This window comes from Triticum aestivum, chromosome 5D, assembly GCF_018294505.1.
Source record: "Triticum aestivum cultivar Chinese Spring chromosome 5D, IWGSC CS RefSeq v2.1, whole genome shotgun sequence".
Taxonomy (NCBI): Eukaryota; Viridiplantae; Streptophyta; class Magnoliopsida; order Poales; family Poaceae; genus Triticum; species Triticum aestivum.
In genome coordinates, this window is record NC_057808.1 from 115,955,775 (window position 1) to 115,976,934 (window position 21,160).

General features: G+C 48.7%; 1 protein-coding gene across 1 annotated transcript; it reads right to left on the minus strand.

Annotated features, from left to right (window-relative positions):
- Positions 1-1,201: 1,201 nt before the first annotated feature.
- On the minus strand, positions 1,202-2,054 carry LOC123124455 (major pollen allergen Car b 1-like). The gene has a single exon (XM_044545072.1). The coding sequence runs from the start codon at positions 1,982-1,984 to the stop codon at positions 1,484-1,486; it is 501 nt and encodes a 166-aa protein (XP_044401007.1). The 5' UTR covers positions 1,985-2,054; the 3' UTR covers positions 1,202-1,483.
- Positions 2,055-21,160: the final 19,106 nt, after the last annotated feature.

Below are 21,160 nucleotides of genomic sequence, written 5' to 3' on the forward strand. Positions count from 1 at the left end.
ATCCTCAGAGCAGAACTGAAGCACCGACCTTGCCAGACCTCTCTGCCATCAACGCCACCATGACGCCAGACAGCTTCTCCTTTTGCGCGAGTCCATCTCCGCGCATCAGACGCCGAGTCTCCACAACGCCACGCCGCCGAGATTCGCCACCATCGATGTGTAAGATGAAGCTCCGCTCCACCAAAGACGTCGTCCTCTGGTCCCTCGAGCCCGTGTGCACCTCCAAGAATGACGCCCCAAGGGGGAAACGACACCAAAGAGCCGCCGTCATCCGATCTACTGATCTAGGGTTTCCCCCGAAGGTAGCAGAGAGTGGCCTTGAACTTCTCCTTGGCGATGCCTTCAGGAAGGGAACGACGCAGACAACGTCGCCATCGTCGGCCATTGGCAATAGCCAATAGCAGGTTTTCACCCAGATCTGATCGAAGACCTCCATCTCTCGTGCACGGGCCGCCGCCGCCGCCGGCTGCATAACGAACGCCGTTGCCGCCGACCAAGCTGCCTAGACTAGCCTCTCGCCGCAACCCCAGCCGCCAACACCAACGATGGACGAGGCCTGCCCAGGCCCATCGGCCCTACAGGCCCGCAGATGCCAGATCTGGATCCTGCAGGGGCCAGGCTCGCCGGACGTCGCCTCGGAGCCCCATGGCCGGCCGGTAGCCACCGTAGGGCGGAGGGATGTTGACGAGCCGCCGCCTCGCTGCCGAAGGTGCCGCTGCGCCGGGGAAGATCACCACGGGCCAAAGCCCAGATCACACCCTCTCCAAGGGCGAAACGGCCCCGCCGCCGCCTTCCTTGGTTGCGGCTCGGACTTGGCCGGTGCCAGCCGGGTCGAAGTTGTTTGTGGCCCGGCGGCGCGCTCGCGTACGCCCTCGAGTCGCCCGCGCGGGGCGACGCGAGGGTACCGTTTCCAACCGACCGATACGTCAACATCCCGACGACGACTTCCCGTCCTATGGGGCCTTAGCACGACGACTTCCCGACTGTCTACTACAAGAAGGTTTGCCTGGCTCCAGTGAGGGAGGGGCGATGACGGTGGCACGCCTTTGGCTCGCTCCAGTACTTGTAGTTGTCGCTAGGTGGTCCACGCACATGGTTGTAATTTTTATTACCTCTGTTGTTTTTTGTACTGCCATGATTGAAGATGAATAGATTTGAAATTTCTCGAAAAATAAACAAAGAACACCCTTTGTCAAAAAATAAAACCAAACTGCTCAAATATTTATCTTCATTAATGCTTGAAGCAACTTACACACGAAATACGAGCTTAAAACAGGGATTAAACACTCATATATACCTCAAACAGTTTTTTGTACGTACTAAAGATCCTCCCTCGATTCTTCTCACGAAGTCGATCAGGAAGCAAATAACACCGGTATATACTCACCATAATAGAGGCATGTACTCACCGTGATAGTAGATTTATTTTTCTGTCTCATAAGGGTAGATTAATTTATTTCTGATGTTTCTCGTGCTGGTTTAATTAGGCGTACTCGGCGGGGTGCGCCACCAGGTATGCCTCGACCATCTTGAGCAGGTCGAGGTACCCCGCGGCGAGCGTCGCCCGGTCCTCCGCCGACAGCGCCCCGCCGCCGTCGAGCCTCTCGTACTCCACCCTGAGCTTCGCCACGCAAGCACCCTCCCCGGCCGCCTCGAGCTTCACCTCGGCCACCTGCGACTTGAGCTGGCCGCTCACCTTGCTGCCCTCCAGCACCTCCGTCTTGAGCACCCGGGCCGCGTTGTCGCGCGCCACCAGGCGGCTCCTCATCACGCCCGAGCCTGCGAGCTCCGCTGCCGCCGGGCTGAGCGTCATGGTGGAGACGCTGCCGGGTCCGCCGTCGCCCTCGACGTCCACGGCGTCGATGAAGCCCGCGCAGGCCTGGGGCAGGGCGGCCGTGTCCTCGCCGGAGAAGACCACCTTCCACATCCGCTCTGTGGACACCGCCAGGGTGCACTCGTCGGTGATGACACAGCCGGCGACCATCTTGTTATTGTCCGTGTCGGTCACTGGCTCGCTGCACACTAGCGCTGCTGGCAAATTGTTTCAAACTATTGAAGAGTAAACACTGGTGATGAGTGAGACCAAGCAAGGGGCTGATTTATATAGAGTAGGTGCAAAAGAAAAATTCACAGCAAGCAAAGGGATTCATAAAATAGCAATTGATCAACTTGGACCGGAGATCACATGTTTGGACTCTTGGAGCGCATTAAGGCTGCTATATCTTCTCGCAGCTGTTCAATCTTCTTCCCATGTGCTCCTGTGCTGCTGACTATTCTCCAGCATCCTACGACTGTGGCTGGGCTGGGCCAGTATATTAGGCTGAACATTGCATAGCTTACCAGACCAACCGGCGCACCTAGGAGCAACAAACTAAGAGCATCTCCACTCGTTTTCGGCCCACAGGGGCTTGAAATAGCGCCGTCTGGGGGTGCGCCCCAGACGCTGTTTTTTTAAAAACCAAACTCGGCTGAGATTCGACCAAACTCCACACAAATTCGGCCAAACTAGGCAATTTCATTGATATTTATAAAAAAACTGAAAACATAATTTAAAAATAACTAAAACGACAACTAAATACTATTATTGCGCCGCCGCCGCCGTCCGCCTTCTACAAGCCGAGCAGCCTGTACATCTTGTCGCCGCCGTCGCCTTCGCCGTCGTCGTCGCCGCCGTCCTGCGTGCCGCCACCGTCCCCGCTACACCCCTGACCAGCGCCGCCCATGCGTGGGGGGTTGGACAGCCCGGGCGCCTCCTCGTCGCTGTCGTCGAGGATGACGACGCCGAGCGGCGATCTCCTCGATGGCGCGGCGCTGTCGCGCCATCTCCTCGTGGACGTAGTCCTCCCGCGCCCATCTGAGGGCGGTCTCGTCGGCGGCGGCCATGGCCTCATGCTCCTTCTTCATGGGGAGCAGCCCCGGCTCGGTCTCCTGTGGCTCCGGCTTGACGGGGCGGAGCGCCAGCGATCCAGAGAAAAGGGAGCCCGACGACGAGGAGGTCGTCGTCTCCATTTGCCGCGGCGTCCAGGAGCTGCCACGGCCGCGAGAGAAGGAGGGGGCGCCGGGCACTCCAAGTGCGGCGTGTTGCTGACCTCGATGTACTCGAGGACGGCGTCAAGGGTGCGGTCGGGGACGCGCCACCATTGGCGCCGCCCCTTGGAGTTGAGGCGGCCGCGGGGCTCGACGTCGTTGGAGGAGGCGAGCTGCTCCTCGTGGCGGCGGTCAAAGTACGTCGTCCACAGCGTGTTGCTGTCGGGGGCGTACCTCGGTTGGTTCTTTGCCTCCTCCGGCAGCGACGACCAGATGTGCGCGATCTCGGCGCGCCGCTCAGCTCCGGTGGGCGCTGGAGGCATCTGGATGCCGCCGGCGCTGAGCCTCCAGGAGCATAGCACCCACATGTTCGTCGGCGCCGGCTAGTCGGCCTCGTAGATGAGGCGTGCCTCGTCCTCGCGCAGGTGGCGGCGACCGAAGCCGTTGGTCGCCACACCATCGCCTGGGTAGAGCTCAGCCATGGTCGTCGGCGTGCAAGAGAGGAGAGACGCGCATCGGCGGTGAGATGTTGAGAGGGGCGTCGGCGGTGAGAAAGGGTTCTATGGCGAGGGAGTGTGGGCTCACCGGCGAGGAGGGCGGCTTTATAGCCGTGTGTGGGCGGCGAGAGGGCGGCCACCGTGTGTATGCGTGGCGGGAGCGGGCGGGACGCGTCGCCACACCTTCACTGCGCCGCCCGTGAGGCATCAATGGAAGGCTGACCGGCGCAGCAGCACGACAGCCTTCGCATTGATTCCCGCGGGAACCGAGGCGATGAGGACGATGAAGGCGCGGAGTCGCTGACTCGGCAGACCCACTTGTTTTCGCGCCAACAACTGTTTCCCCCGGCGCCCCTAGCGCGTCGGGTTCGGCCTGGGTCCGCCGGCGCCAAATTCGGCCCTAACCGGCGAAAAGTGGGTTTCTGGGGGCGCGACTGGACCGATTTTTCAGTGCCGGCGATAAAAAGGGACCTTGGGGGGGGGGCGTTGTTGGGGGCGCAGTTGAAGATGCTCTAAATGTTACCTTTTGCGGATCTTCTGTAAGGATCACTTCCTGTGGAGCACGCCAAATGGTGCGCCACGTGTCGTGTGCTGGAAACTTCTTCTGGATTTCATTTTTTTTCTATATGTGTTTTTAGATTTTAGATGGTTTATTTTTTTACTTTCCAATTTCTGCTTGGTTTGCCCTAGGTTTTGAAGGGATTTTTTTATTTTTGTTGATTTTTCAAACGCAGTGTTTCTTCATAAAGAGGCACATCCTATGCTTGTGCTTCTCGAAAAAAAGAAAAGCATTGTGTGTGCTTCCCGAAGAAGCACATTGCTTCTCGTGGAGTCACATTTTTGGTTCCGTGAGAAGCACATCATGTGTTTCCCATGAGAAGCACAACCCATGTTTCCACAGGAAGCACAAGCACATATTTGCTTCTCCTGGAAGCACATATTTGCTTCTGTCATAAGTACAACATGTGCATCTACCAGAAGCACATCTCAAAAATGAAAAGGCACGGTTATGCTTCCACCGGCTGCACGCCTGTAGCCTGCCAATACACATGAGCCCAATGTTGCATATGTAGGCGCGGTCGTGCATGATATGTATATAGTTTCCCCCAGCCGATTGCAAGCCATCGACGTTGCCTCTCAGATGAGTAGTTGAGACCCCCAGCCGTTGCAAGCCCTTCTCAATACAGGAGCCCGATGGTGAGTTTGGCGCATGCTATATGTTGGGAGACTAGTAGATGATACGTCTCCATCGTATCTACTTTTCCTAATGCTTTTGCTCTTGTTTTGGACTCTAATTTGCATGATTTAAATGAAACTAACCTAGACTGGCGCTGTTTTCAGCAGAACTACCATGGTGTTGTTTTTGTGCAGAAATAAAAGTTTTCAGAATGGAACGAAACTTTTTAGAGAATTATTTCAGAATATATAAAAAATACTGGAGCCAAGAACCACCGGAGGGGGCCCCTGGGTGAGCACAACCCACTAGGGTGCGCCCCCCCTCCAGGCACGCCCAGGTGGGTTGTGCCTACCTGGTGGCCCCGCAAACCCTGACACCAATGCTATAAAATCCTATTTTTGGAGGAAAAAATCAGGGAGAAAGTTTCATCACGTTTCACGATACGGATCCGCCGCCACCTCCTATTCTTCATCGGGAGGCCAGATCTGGAGTCCGTTCAGGGCTCCGGGGAGGGGGATCTTCGGTCTTCGTCATCACCAACCCTTCTCCATCGTCAATTCCATGATGCTCCCCATCGGGAGTGAGTAATTCCTTCGTAGGCTCGCTGGTTGGTGAGGAGTTGGATGAGATTCATCATGTAATCGAGTTAGTTTTGTTAGGGCTTGATCCCTAGTATCCATTATGTTCTGAGATTGATGTTGTTATGACTTTGCCATGCTTAATGCTTGTCACTTTGGGTCCGGGTGCCATGATTTCAGATCTGAACCGTTTATGTTTTCACCATTATATCTATGTTCTAGATCCGATCTTGCAAGTCATATTCACCTATTACGTGTTATGATCTGTAAACCCCAGGGTGACAATAGTCGGGATACTTTCCGGTGATGACCGTAGTTTGAGGAGTTCATGTATTCACTAAGTGTTAATGCTTTCTTCCGGTTCTCTATTAAAAGGAGGCCTTAATATCCCTTAGTTTCCTTATGGACCCCGCTTCCACGGGAGGGTAGGACAAAAGATGTCATGCAAGTTCTTTCCATAAGCACGTATGACTATTTACAGAATGCATGCCTACATTATATTTATGAACTGGAGCTAGTTTTGTATCGCCCTAGGTTATGACTATTATGTGATGAATATCATCCAATGAATTCACCAATCCAATGCATATAGTTGTCATACATATTTGAAAGGTAGCAGGTGTATTACATAAACCAAAGAGCATACGTCTATAAGCATAAATTCCAAAAGGGCAAGTAAAAATGGTTTTCTCTTGATCAGGTTGTGAAACAAGTATTTGAGAGAAACCAAAATATCCATCAAGAAAACAAAAGTGTGTGTGCTTAGATAATCTTTCTAGCATTTGACCAATGAAAGGCAGAGGGTAATGATCTTTTCTAGTAGCTTTGTTTAATTTCCTAAAATCAATTACCATTCGATAGCCAGTCACTATTCTTTGTGGAATAAGTTCATTTTTATCATTAGGAAGAACAGTAATACCTCCTTTCTTAGGACACAATGAACAGGACTTACCCATCTACAATCAACTATGGGATAGATTATACCTGCTTCCAGAAGCTTTAGTATTTCAATTCTTACCACTTCTTTCATCTTAGGGTTCAAATGTCATTGATGATCAACAACGTGTTTAGCATCAGGTTCCATGTTAATCTTGTGCTGACAGAGAGTGGGACTAATGCCCTTAAGATCATCAAGAGTATATCCAATAGCAGCACGGTGCTTCCTTAGAATTTTTAATAATCTCTCTTCTTCATGTTCTAAAAGGTTAGCACTAATAATAATAGGATATATCTTTTTCTCATCAAGATAAGCATACTTCAGAGTGTTAGGCAATTGTTTTCATTCAAACACAGGATCACCTTTAGGTGAAGGAGGACCTCCTAGAGTTTCAATAGGCAAATTGTGTTTAAGGATAGGTTGTTGTTAAAAGAATATATTATCTATTTCATTTCTTTCATGCAAGTGCATATCATTTTCATGGTCTAGCAAATATTGTTCTAATAGATCCATAGGAGGTACAATAATAGAAGCAAGACCAATTATTTCATTTTTACTAGGTGATTCTTTATCATGAGGTTGTCTACGAAACTCGGAGAAATTAAACTCATGAGACACATCACCAAAACTAACACTGACAGTTTCTTTCTCACAATCTATCTTAGCATTGACAGTGTTCAAGAAAAGTCTACCACAAATTATGGGACAAAAGTCATCTTGTGGGGAACCAAGAACTAGAAAAAATCAGTAGGATATTTTAGTTTCCCACACAAGACTTCAACATATCTAACAATCCCAAGTGGTGTGATGGTGTCTCTATTTGCAAGTTTAATAGTAACATCTATGTCTTCTATTTCAGCAGGTGCTATGTCATTCATAATTTCTTGGTATAAGGTAAAAGGAATAGCACTCACACTAGCACCTAAGTCACATAGGCCATGATAACTATGATCTCCTATTTTAACTGAGACAACAGGCATGCCAACAACATGTCTATGCTTATCTTTTTCATCGGGTTTAGTTATTCTAGCTGCTTTAATTTGTTCAAATGGTTTAGGTGCTTTAATATTACTTTTGCGAACCACTGTTGATACCTTAGCATGGTCCTTTATCCTAACAAGGAAAGGTGGTTTTTAATATAAGCAGTAGGAACTACTGGATCAACATTGTAAATGATAGTTTCATCTTCAGTTATAACCGGTTCTTTAATTTCTAATTTAATAGGGGCTGATATTTAAACCACTTCTCCTAGGGAGATCAACATGAGTAGCAAATGATTCACAAAAAGAGGCTACTATCTCAGAGTCATGTCCATATTTAGTGCTAAACTTGTGAAAAGCATCGGTATTCATAAAAGATTTAACACAATCAAACTCAAGCTTAATACCTGACTCTTTACCTTCATCGAGTTCCCAATCTTCAGAGTTGCTTTTAATTCTTTCTAAAATATCCCACCTGAATTCAATAGTCTTCTTCATAAAAGAACTAGCACAAGAAGTATCGAGCATGGGTTGATCATTATGAGAAGGCCGAGCATAAAAATTCTGAATAATAATTTCTCTCAAGAGCTCATGATTGGGGCATGAATATAACATTGAATTAAGCCTCCCCCAAGCTAGAGCGATACTTTCTCCTTCACGAGGCCAAAAATTATATATATAATTCTGATCACGATGAACTAGATGTATATGATAAAGTTTTTTTTGGTGAAATTCCAATTTCAATCTGTTAAGGCATATCTCTCTAGATGTAGTTTTGGTGATTGATGACAACATGTTTGCGGACTAATCGTGCGCTTTGAGCATTTCAGAGATTCATCATTTGGCACGAGACGATTTCTTTCCCCTCGGAGTGTCATTCAAGACAGTGTAGCTCTTTCGCTTCTTTTCTGGTGGGCTAGTTTCGTAGGAGTCACCGTACTATCAAGAGGGGGTCAGTTTTGGTAAGGCTAGGGTGGAATCAACACGTACACATCCTCTTTTCACCCTCTGAGCCTTTCCGCTTCTTTGGAGGTCTCTTTCCCCCTTCTTTGGGCTGAGTCTGGTCCCAGCGGTAGTACCGCGGTACCCAGCGGTAGTACCGCTTAGGAGTCACAGGCGGCAGTACCGCTCCAGAGCGGTAGTACCGCCGGTGGGTCCTCAGCAGTAGTACCGCTGCGGTACCAGGCCCCTACCGCGTCGACTCAAGGGGTCTTTTTCGTGTCAGATTGTGCGGTACTTCGCAGCGGCAGTAGAGCGGCAGTGCCGCTCATGAGCGGTAGTACCGCCCTACCACCGCGGCAGTACCGCCCGAGTCCGTATCTCCCTTGCCCTCCAATCTCCACGGTAGTACCGCTGGGGAAGCGGTAGTACCGCTGTTCTCAGCGGTAGTACCGCTGCCTTATGCGGTAGTACCGCCCTCTGCGGGGCTGTTGTGGGGGGTAACGGTTGGATTGTCCCCCCCACTATATAAGGAGGCCTTCTTCCCCATAGTTGACCAACCTCTTCCCCCATAAGCTCCATTGTTGCTCCAAGCTCCATTTTTGCCCGATCTCTCTCCCTAGCCAATCAAACTTGTTGATTTGCTCGGGATTGGTTGAGAAGGCCCCGATCTACACTTCCACCAAGAGAAATTTGATTCCCCCCACTTATCCCTAGCGGATCTTGTTACTCTTGGGTGTTTGAGCACCTTGGACGGTTGAGGTCACCGCGGAGCCATAGTCCATTGTGGTGAAGCTTTGTGGTGTCGTTGGGAGCCTCCAATTAAGTTGTGGAGATTGCCCCAACCTTGTTTGTAAAGGTCCGGTCGCCGCCTTCAAGGGCACCAATAGTGGAATCACGGCATCTCGCATTGTGTGAGGGCGTGAGGAGAATACGGTGGCCCTAGTGGCTTCTTGGGGAGCATTGTGCCTCCACACCGCTCCAACGGAGACGTACTTCCCCTCAAAAGGAAGGAACTTCGGTAACACATCCTCGTCTTCACCGGCTCCACTCTTGGTTATCTCGTCCCTTTACTTTCGCAAGCTTACTTGTGTTAAATCCCTTGCTTTCTTGTGTGCTTGTTGTCATTGCATCATATAGGTTGCTCACTTAGTTGCATATCTAGACAACCTACTTTGATGCAAAGTTTAAATTGGTAAAGAAAAGCTAAAATTGTTAGTTGCCTATTCACCCCCTCTAGTCAACTATTTTGATCCTTTCAATTGGTATCAGAGCCTCGTCTCTTTATTAAGGACTTTACCGTCCGAAGAGTATGGTTGACGTCGTAGACGGTGTGGAGGAGCACTTCGGTGTGAATCCGGTCTCGTCTACGGGAGATGGGGGAACCGCGGTCTCTCGTGAGGAATTCAATGTGGCGTTGGACACATTGAAAACCTCCATGACTACCGAGGTCGAAAGCATGTTTAATAAATTTTTAGAAGGGCTTAAACTTTCCACCGCACCTTTGAAAGTGGGTGATCCCGCCAACAAGGTGACGGATGCTACCTCCGACAAAGGGGAAGCTACTAGCGAGAAAGCTCCTTCTTCTAGTGGTAAAAATGGCACCGACATCTTTGTCCATGTGGAACCTCCACTTGTCTATGGTGGACCGCTCCCTTCCACTCATTTGAATCATGCCGGCCCGGCCCCTAAGATTGAGAAGAATGTAGATTTTGATTCTTGGGTCTATCATTTTAAGCATCATTTAAATCATGTGAACACTAACTTTTGGAGAATCATTGAAGAAGGTTTCTATCCGCATGACCGAAGTAACTTCACTCCTAGAGAAGTTGTGGATCATCAATTCAATGAGAATGCTCTCTTCATCATCCAAGAAGCAATCCCACCTGAAGATCTTCCTCATCTCCGGCCCTACACCGTGGCCAAAGATGCTTGGCTCCAAGTTATTTCCCTCTATCGGGGAAGCGCAAGCATTCAACGCTCCAACTATGAAGTGGTGCAAGATGAAGCCGACGAGTTTGCAATGAAAGAAGATGAAGAACCTCGTGAGCTTTTTCGGAGAGTAACCAAACTCGCGGTCTCTCTCCGAGATCATGGTAGTAAGGACACGGATGACAATTGGATCAAGCACAAATTCCTCAAGGCAATGATGGCCTACCACAAAGCCATGTCCTCCGTCATTCGTCAAAGGCCAGACTTCCACACCTTGTCCTCAAGTGAAGTGTTGGATGAGTTCGTTGCTATGAGCATCTTGGACAAGACCGCCGATAATGCGGTTCTTCGCTCTCAAAGAGTAAAGAAGCCCAACCTTGCTCTAAAGGCCAAGGTTAGTATGGAGGAAGAGGATGAAGAGGAAGAAGAAGAGAGCAACCTCGAAGATACGAAGTATGCCTATCATGAACACATGACTCTTGCTTCAAGGCAATTTTGGAGCAAGAAGAACACAAGGCCAAACTTCAACAAGAACAATTCAAGTGGCACAAAGGGCAAACAACGAGTAAGGACTTGTTTCAATTATGGCAATGTGAGCCACTTTGTTGCGGAGTGCCCTTACGAGAAGAGGGAAGACAATGGTGGCAAGCTCATTCGAAAGGACAAGGCCAAGTCGTTCCCCAACAAGAACAACTTCACCAAGAAGACTCCTCCCAAGGCATTGGTGGTACAAGAAGAGTACAATGAGGATGATGACGATGATGAAGATGGTGAGTCGGTTGCCATGGCCTCCGTTGCCATTGCGATGACTCCACGGATGTCTCTCTTCGACTCACCCAATGAGAACATCACCGCCAAGTGCCTCATGGCTAAAGCCACCAACAAGGTAACCCCCAACATCAAAACTACCATCATTAATCATCCTTCTTCGACGGATAGCATTGATGAACATGAGGGGACAAATGTGGAGGAAAATGAGTTTGAGACATTTATGGGTAAACTCAAGGGTAAACCCAAGAAGCACTTCGTTGCTCTCTTGGAACAACTTGGTGAAGCCAATGACATGATTGAGGCTCACGAAGACACCATCTCTAAGATGGAGGGGCATAGTCGTGACTATGCCGATGAGATTTCGGATCTTTCCAATGCTCTTGACGAAGAGCGTGGTCTTCGTTTGGCTCTTGAGGAGTCATACAACGATGATCATGCTAAGTTAAAGAAATATCTTGATCATGCTCTTGTTGTGTCTCGTGTGCTAAACTCCGAGAAGGCAAAGCTTGGGGTTGATCTTGCTAGACTCAAAGAGGAGTTTGACATTCTCGACAAGGCTCACAAAGTCTTGAAGGGTGTTCATGCTAGCCTCAAGGAGTCTCATGATCAACTCCAAGTGAAGCTAACTAAGGAGAAAGCCACCTTTCCTCATATGGTCAATTGATAATGCAAATGCTACTAACCCTTGTTGTGAGCATGTGCATCTTGTTGAGGAGAATGCTAAGTTGAAGGAGCAACTTGAGAAAGGCCTTGTGTCATGCATACAAGGTGAGAAGAACCTCAACGACCTTTTGAGCAATCAAAAGGAAGTTGTGGCCAAGGAGGGGATTGGGTTCGCACCCAAGCCCAAGAACAAGAAGAAGAATGACAAAACCAAACGACCTCCTCCTCTCAAGCTAACTTTTGTGAAGGAGGGAGAGGGTGCTTCCAAGGAGAAGAAGAACAATGCGAAGGGTGGCGGTGTCAAGAAGGGCAATGCCACCTCTTCCAACAAAGCCGGTGACTTTAATCCTTCTTATGTGCTATGCCGTGCTAGTGATGGGCATGTTTATGCCAAATTTGTTGGTTCTCCTCATGACTATATTGAATGGTCTATTTGGGTTCCTAAGACCCTTGTTACTAACATCAAAGGACCCATTACAAAATGGGTACCTAAAACCAAGCATTGATCTCTTGTAGGTGTTTGCTTCCGGTGGGGGGTCATGGTTGCTCGATAGTGGAGCTACAAATCATATGACTGGCAGCAAGGACTTGGTGGTGGACGTGCACAAGATTCCATCTATGCCCACCAATGTCGAGTGGGGTGATGACTCGTCTTCTAAGGTATTGGGGCTCGGCAAAGTAGTCATTTCTCATGATCTCACGATCGAGAAAGTCATGCTTGTTGAGTCCCTTGCATACAATTTACTTTCCGTTCGTCAACTTGCAATCATGGGTTTTGCCACCTTCTTTGATATTGATACCGTGGCCCTCTTGTGGAGCAAGACTCTTAAAGTAGCCTTTGGAGCTCACCCTCCCACGACTCTCATTTACTCGAAGAGGCCTTTGGAGCTCCTTCATTTGGATCTCTTTGGGCCTCCATCCTTTGATAGTCTTGGGGGTAGAAAGTATTGCTTGGTGATTGTGGATGACTATTCAAGATACATTTGGGTGTATTTCTTCAAGAGGAAGAGTGAGACCCAACAAACCGTCATTGACTTTGCAAATGAAGCCCAACGTCAACACAATGCAAAGATCTTGACAATAAGAAGTGACAACGGCACCGAGTTCAAGAACTACACCTTAGATGAGTTTCTTAGTGATGAGGGGATCAAGCATCAATATTCCGCACCTTACACCCCTCAACAAAACGGTGTTGCGGAGAGGAAGAACTGGACGTTAATGGATGCCGCAAGGACCATGATGGCGGAGTTCAAGTCTCCATACAACTTTTGGGCCGAAGCCATCAACACCGCGTGTCATGCATCCAATCGGCTCTACCTCCGCAAGGGCTTGAACAAGACTCCATATGAGATACTCACCGGTAACAAGCCCAACCTCAAGTACTTGCGGGTGTTCGGGTGTAAGTGTTTCATTCTCAAGAAAGGTGTTCGGTTGTCTAAATTTGAGGCTAGAGCATATGAAGGCATATTTGTTGGTTATGCTACAAACTCTCATGCTTACCGTGTCCTCAATAAATCCACGGGACTTATTGAGGAGGCGTGTAACGTGGAGTTTGATGAGAATAACGGCTCCCAAGTGGAGCAAAGTGGCACTTGTGATGTAGGTGATGAAATTCCTCCTCAAGCCATAAGAAGAATGGGTGTTGGTTTTATCCTACCCATTGAGGAACCCCTTGTGGCCGAAGGAGAAGGACAATGCTCCACTCAAGTGGAGCCATCACCAACCCAAGGCCCACACGCTTCCGAACAACAAAGTGAAGGCCCTCAACCTCATGAACAAGACCAAGGGCAAGATCATGCTCAAGACGGTGGAGACACACCAAGTGATTCCCAAGGTCAAGTTCTCTCCTCCGAGCAAGTTCAAGATCAAGAACAAGCTCAAGACGGCGCTCAAGATGATCAAGTGACGGCTCCTCAACTCACCACCGAGGAGGAATTGGAGCGTCGTGCCGCCAAGATTGCTTCCAAGCTCTCCACCAAGGGTCATCTCATGAAGAATGTGCTTGGAAGCATTCAAAAGGGGGTAAGCACTCGTAGACAATTGGCAAACTATTGTGAACATCACGCGTTTGTCTCTTGTGTGGAACCCCAAAAGGTATATGAAGCTCTCGAAGATCCGGATTGGCTCAATGCCATGCATGAAGAACTCAACAACTTCGAGTACAACAAGGTGTGGAGATTAGTGCCAAGGCCAACGGGGAACAACAATGTCATTGGAACCAAGTGGATATTCAAGAACAAGCAAGATGCTCATGGGACCATCATCCGCAACAAGGCACGATTGGTAGCACAAGGCTACTCCCAAGTCGAGGGTATCGACTACGGTGAAACCTTTGCTCCCGTTGCTCGCCTTGAATCTATTCGTTTGTTGATTGCTTATGCTTCTCATCACAACTTTAAGTTGCAACAAATGGATGTGAAGAGTGCTTTTCTTAATGGTCCTATTAATGAGTTGGTGTATGTCAAGCAACCCCCCGGGTTCGAGGATCCCTACTTTCCCGATCATGTGTATCAACTCGATAAGGCACTCTATGGCCTTAAACAAGCCCTACGTGCGTGGTATGACCACCTTACCGAGTTGTTACAAGATCGTGGGTTTGAAGTTGGGCTAATCGACCCCACTCTTTTTACTAAGAAGGTCAAAGGGGAGTTGTTTGTGTGCCAACTATATGTTGATGACATTATCTTTGGTTCCCCTAACAAAGCTTTCAATGAGGAATTTGCCACACTCATGACCTCAAAGTTCAAGATGTCTTCCATGGGAGAGTTGAAGTTCTTTCTCGGTTTCGAAGTAAAGCAAAGAAGAGAAGGAACCTTCATCAACCAAGCCAAATACACTCAAGACATGCTCAAGAGACTCAAGCTAAGTAATGTCAAGTCGGCGTCCACTCCAATGCCCACCAAGTGCCAACTTGACATCGATCCCAATGGTAAAGTGGTGGATCAAAAGGTATATCGCTCCATGATTGGTTCATTACTTTACCTTTGTGCATCTAGACCGGATATCATATTGAGTGTGGGAATATGTGCACATTTTCAAGCCGCACCTAAGGAAAGCCACTTTGTGGCGGTCAAGCGAATCTTTCGATATTTGGCTCATACCCCAAACTTTGGCTTATGGTACCCAAGAGGAGCAAACTTCAAGCTTGTAGGGTATTCGGACTCCGATTGGGCGGGATACAAAGTGGATAGGAAGTCCACTTCCGGAGGGTGCCAATTCCTTGGTTGCTCTTTGGTAAGTTAGTCTTCTAAAAAGCAAAGTTGTGTGTCTCTCTCGTCCACCGAAGCGGAGTATGTGGCGGCCGGGAGTTGTTGTGCACAACTCTTATGGATGAGGCAAACTTTAAAGGATTACGGTGTCATTTGTGACAAAGTGCCTCTTTGGTGTGACAATGAAAGTGCCATCAAGATTTCTCTCAACCCGGTGCAACACTTCAAGACGAAGCATATTGAGATTCGATATCACTTCATCCGGGATCATATTAGGCGAGGGGAGATCGAGCTCAACTATGTCAACACTCATGATAACCTTGCAGATATTTTCATGAAGCCGTTGGATGAAGCAAGATTTCGCGAGTTAAGGCATGAGCTAAATATCATTGATTCGAGCAATGTTGCTTGAACACTTGCACTCCCCACCATACCCGACTTGTTATCTTGTTTAGGTGTAGGCATGGACATAGAGGGAGTGTTGTTCTCTTAATGAACTCTCCCTCCCCTTATTATGCATAAATTGATCAACTCTTTCACATTAGCCATTTTTATGGTACTTGTGCTTCAAAGACGTGTTTTGGTCATGGGCCCAAGGATAGTTCTTCGCGGTGCCATACCAATTGACTCAAACATAGGTGGCCTCGGCCACCGCCCTCTCTTGAAGAGGTGTGTGGTTCTTGTCCTCTTGCTGGTGTTTTTGTTTTTTTGTTGCTTTGTGTTTGCTCTCTCTTCTTGCCGTTTGTTTTTCTTTTCTTTTTGAGCTAAGCCTTTTGTGTCTAGTCTTTGGGGTCTTGGCTGGGCGGTACTACCGCTGGTGGTGCGCGGTACTACCGCTTATGTTGACATGCGGTACTACCGCCCATCCGAGCGGTACTACCGCTGGGGGGCGGGACCAGGGGGTTATGTCGGGGCAGAGGGAGGTTTCTCCTCCACCATACCCATTCGCACCGCCCCCTCGTCCCTCTTCCTCTCTCCAACCTCGCCTCGCCGCGGGAGGGCTCCGGCGGGCCGCCGTCTCCGGGCCTTCTCTCTCCATTCCCTTTGGTGGAGTCGATCCCCACCTCGTCCTCTTGCCATGGATGCCGGTATTGCCCTCGTTCCTTCTCTCTTTATGTCTAGCTCTCAGATCTAGCATTTTTGGGGCAATAGTGGTTGCATCTCTAGATTTTTGGCTAAATCTCGGCTTGAGTAGTGTGGAGAAGGCGTCTAGACTGTGTGGATTAAGTTTTGGTAGGAGTATTTTTGAATTTGGCAGTCCGGTAGTGCCGGATCTGACCACAGCAGTAGGAACCGCCGTTTCCCAGTCTTGAGCGGTACTACCGCTCCCGCTGGAGCGGTACTACCGCTCGCGCGGTACTACCGCCTATGGCCAGCGGTACTACCGCTGCCTGCCATATTCCATCATTTTCCTACCATTGTTTGATCCATGTTGTTTTGTTTGGAAGCTTACGCTCTTTCTTTCGTGTTGGTTCTTCTGTTCGTGTGTTTGGTTCCAGGTGATGAACATCCTGAGCAGCAAGTCCGCCGTGTCAACCCCGGTCATGCAACATCAAAGCGCTACCGCACCTCTGAGTCAGTAGGTGCTTCCTTGAGTGCGGCACCTCTGCCTCCACACCAGAAGAAACTTGCCAACAGGCCGAAGCCAAGGGGCAAGACTGTGACTGAGTTATCTGCTAAGGAGTTCTGGGAAAGGCGTCGCCGCAACCCCTATGCGGAAGATCAAGAACCCAATTTTGTCAACCGCCCATTCTGGAACCGCTCTCAGTTTGCCATCTACTTTGATGTGATCAAGGCCAAGAAGAATCTCTATGTTGATGTTCGCTCCATCGACACGGATGCCATGGAAAAGGACCCTGAATATTTTGGTGAAGCTCTTCAAATGTGTGCTCAGCTAAACATTCTCAGAATCATGCAGTTCAACAAGGACTTTGATGCAGATTTGGTGGCTCAATTCTATGCTACTGTCCATCTTGGCACTGATGAAGAAAGGACTCTGACCTGGATGACAAATGGCAAGTTACTGTCTGTCAAGTGGAAGGCCTTCATGGAGTTACTTGAGGTGGAAGATCGCGGTCTTGAGACTCCTGTCGGCTTTCGCCCTCACCGCAACGTCAATTCCACTCACAAGCAAGCCCTCTGGCCCTACTGCACTGTGAAGGTTCACCCTGCGACTAAGAAGGAAACCTATGAGTTGTCTACCTACCTGGACATCCTTCATCGTGTCTTTCGAGAGACCCTCTTTCCTCGCATCGGGAATCTGGATATGGTCCACTCCTATCTCGTGGATATGCTTCTCTTCTGCCAGCATGAGAAGGAAGCAAACACTGGAGAGTCCCTGGACATTTCTCATGTTATGTGGTCTGAACTTCTCACTGCCATTTCTGAGCGCAAGTGCCCGATCTATGGTCCGTTCATCATGCTGCTCATTGAGAAGGCCTGGGCACGTGTCTTTCCCCAGGTGATGCTGGAAACTGGAGAATTGGTTTCTCATGAGATCAAGCGTCTGAGGAAGAAGGACAGTTGGGGCGCCCCAGCCCCTAAATCCGGGGGTCCATCTACTGCTGCTGACATGGAGACCAGGGACGGGGCTGGGACAGAGCCCTCTTGGGCAAAGAAGATCAAGCGCAAGATGAAGAAGCTCCTCTGCATGGAGTCTCTTGGTCAGTACATGACTCATGTGGCTGAGAAGAAGGCCAGGGGGCGTCACAAGGAGCTCATGCGTCAGCTGGGTGCGACCGTTGTCAGTGGGTCTGAGGGCCAAATCACTGAGGAAGAGGAGTGGATTCAGCAGCACTGTCCGTGGACCGATTCCGACACCGAGCAGTTCCCGACTGAAGATGGCAGTGCAGATGACCCTGCCAGGATGTGATGAGAGAGCTCCTCAGTTTGCCTTCACCTGGAGCCGTAGCGTCGTTCTTTGCCCTTTTGGTGTCTCGATGCCAAAGGGGGAGAGAGCTTAGGGATTTGTTGGGTTTTGTGCTTTATGGTGTGCTTTTTGGTGTCGTCGTTTTCTTTGTTGTGTCATTGTGTTTTCTCGCCATCTGCCTTGTTTGGTTGTGTGCCAGTGAGACCTAAGTTCCAGATATATGGTGTAAGACATATGCTACCTTATCTTTATCTATGTCTTTCTAGTACTTTAGTATCTTATGAGTTGCTTGTCTATCCTATTATATTACCTGCTCTCATGTTTCCTATGCTTAGGTTGTTGGACTATAAAATATAGGGGGAGTGTTGATCCTAATGTGTGTGTCCTACATTCCAAAGGCACTACTAACTGGATGCACACATTCAGGGGGAGCCCGTCTATATTTTGTAGTTATAAGTTTCTTTACTTTCATGGTATATCCTTGTGCAAATCCCTGGTTGTCATCAATCCACCAAAAAGGGGGAGATTGTTAAGGCATATCTCTCTAGATGTAGTTTTGGTGATTGATGACAACATGTTTGCGGACTAATCGTGTGCTTTGAGCATTTCAGAGATTCATCATTTGGCACAAGACGATTTCTTTCCCCTCGGAGTGTCATTCAAGACGGTGTAGCTCTTTCGCTTCTTTTCTGGTGGGCTAGTTTCGTAGGAGTCACCGTACTATCAAGAGGGGGTCAGTTTTGGTAAGGCTAGGGTGGAATCAACACGTACACATCCTCTTTTCACCCTCTGAGCCTTTCCGCTTCTTTGGAGGTCTCTTTCCCCCTTCTTTGGGCTGAGTCTGGTCCCAGCGGTAGTACCGCGGTACCCAGCGATAGTACCGCTTAGGAGTCACAGGCGGCAGTACCGCTCCACAGCGGTAGTACCGCCGGTGGGTCCGCAGCAGTAGTACCACTGCGGTACCAGGCCCCTACTGCGTCGACTCGAGGGGTCTTTTTCATGTCGGATTGTGCGGTACTTCGTAGCGGCAGTAGAGCGGCAGTGCCGCTCATGAGCGGTAGTACCGCCCTACCACCGCGGCAGTACCGCTCGAGTCCGTATCTCCCTTGCCCTCCAATCTCCACGGTAGTACCGCCGGAGAAGCGGTAGTACCGCTGTTCTCAGCGGTAGTACCGCTGCCTTATGCGGTAGTACCGCCCTCTGCGGGGCTGTTGTGGGGGGTAACAGTTGGATTGTTCCCCCCACTATATAAGGAGGCCTTCTTCCCCATAGTTGACCTACCTCTTCCCCCATAAGCTCCATTGTTGCTCCAAGCTCCATTTTCGCCCGATCTCTCTCCCTAGCCAATCAAACTTGTTGATTTGCTCGGGATTGGTTGAGAAGGCCCCGATCTACACTTCCACCAAGAGAAATTTGATTCCCCCCAGTTATCCCTAGCGGATCTTGTTACTCTTGGGTGTTTGAGCACCCTGGACAGTTGAGGTCACCGCGGAGCCATAGTCCTTTGTGGTGAAGCTTTGTGGTGTCGTTGGGAGCCTCCAATTAAGTTGTGGAGATTGCCCCAACCTTGTTTGTAAAGGTCCGGTCGCCGCCTTCAAGGGCACCAATAGTGGAATCATGGCATCTCGCATTGTGTGAGGGCGTGAGGAGAATACGGTGGCCCTAGTGGCTTCTTGGGGAGCATTGTGCCTCCACACCGCTCCAACGGAGACGTACTTCCCCTCAAAAGGAAGGAACTTCGGTAACACATCCTCGTCTTCACCGGCTCCACTCTTGGTTATCTCATCCCTTTACTTTCGCAAGCTTACTTGTGTTAAATCCCTTGCTTGCTTGTGTGCTTGTTGTCATTGCATCATATAGGTTGCTCACTTAGTTGCATATCTAGACAACCTACTTTGATGCAAAGTTTAAATTGGTAAAGAAAAGCTAAAATTGTTAGTTGCCTATTCACCCCCCCTCTAGTCAACTATTTTGATCCTTTCACAATCGATTCCAGTTCCAAGATCCAATATCATCGCATAGCCTATACCATGTCAATACTTTTCCACCCAAAGATAAAGGGAAAACCTTCTTCTTAACTTCATCTCCGGGTAAACCTGCAAGCTTAAACATGTAAGAAATGCATATCGGGATGCTTCGTTCCATCTCCTGCATAAGGATTAGCTAGCAGTTATTCTATCATACCTGAGGAATTTCATAACTAATATTTTCAGTAGGTTGAGGGGCAACTCTTTGTGTTTCCGGTCGAGGTGAAGATACCCCGAACAAACCCCTCAAAGGATTGTTTTCCATATCGGATGCTTCGTTCCATCTCCTGCATAAGGATGAGTGATGACCCACAAGTATAGGGGATCAATCGTAGTCTTTTCTATAAGTAAGAGTGTCGAACCCAACAAGGAGCAGAAGGAAATGACAAGCTATTTTCAGCAAGGTAATTTCTGCAAGCACTGAAATTGTCGGTAATAGGTAGTTTGATAGCAAGATAATTTGTAACGAGCAAGTAATAATAACGGTAAATAAAGTGCGGCAAGGTAGCCCAATCCTTTTTGTAGAAAAGGACAGGCTGGAATGGTCTCTTATAGTAAGCAAAGCGTTCTTGAGGGCACACGGGAATTTCATCTAATCACTTTCATCATGTTGGTTTGATTCGTGTTCGCTACTTTGATAATTTGATATGTGGGTGGACCAGTGCTTGGGTGTTGTTCTTACTTGAACAAGCCTCCCACTTATGATTAACCCCCTCGCAAGCATTCGCAACTACGAAAGAAGAATTAAGATAACAATCTAACCATAGCATTTAACGTATGGATCCAAATCAGTCCCTTACGGAATAGCGCATAAACTAGGGTTTAAGCTTCTGTCACTCTAGCAACCCATCATCTAATAACTACTCCACAATGCATTCCCTTAGGCCCAAAGATGGTGAAGTGTCATGTAGTCGACGTTCACATAACACCACTAAGGGAATCACAACATACATATCATCAAAATATCGAACACATATCAAATTCACATGATTAATTGCAACATGACTTCTCCCGTGGCCTCAAGAACAAAGGCAACTACTCACAAATAATATTCAAGCTCAAGATTAGAGGGATATTAAATAGCATAATGGATCTGAATATATAATCTTCCACTAAATAAACCATCTAGCATCAACTGCAAGATGTAATCAACACTACTAGTCACCCACAGGTACCAATCTGAGGTTCCGGTACAAAGATTGAACACAAGAGATGAACTAGGGTTTTGATATGAGATGGTGTTGTTGAAGATGTTGATGAAGATTGGCCTCCCAAAGATGAGAGGGTTGTTGGTGATGACGATGGCTTCGATTTCCCCCTCCGGGAGGGAAGTTCCCCCGACGGAATCGCTCCGCCGGAGGGCAAAAGTGCTCCTGCCCAAGTTCCGCCTTGAGACGGTGGTGCTCCATCCCAAAAGTCCTCCCTTTATTTATTTTTCTAGGTCAAAAGACCTTATATACCAGAAGATGGGCACCGGAGGTGGGCCAGGCTGCCCACTACCCACCAGGGCGCGCTCTGGTGTCTTGTGGACACCTGGAAGCCCCCCTCTGATAG

What these genes read in the sequence shown, in the direction of transcription:
- LOC123124455 (XM_044545072.1), bottom strand. Translation starts at nt 1,984, where the DNA reads ATGGTCGCCGGCTGTGTCATCACCGACGAGTGCACCCTGGCGGTGTCC.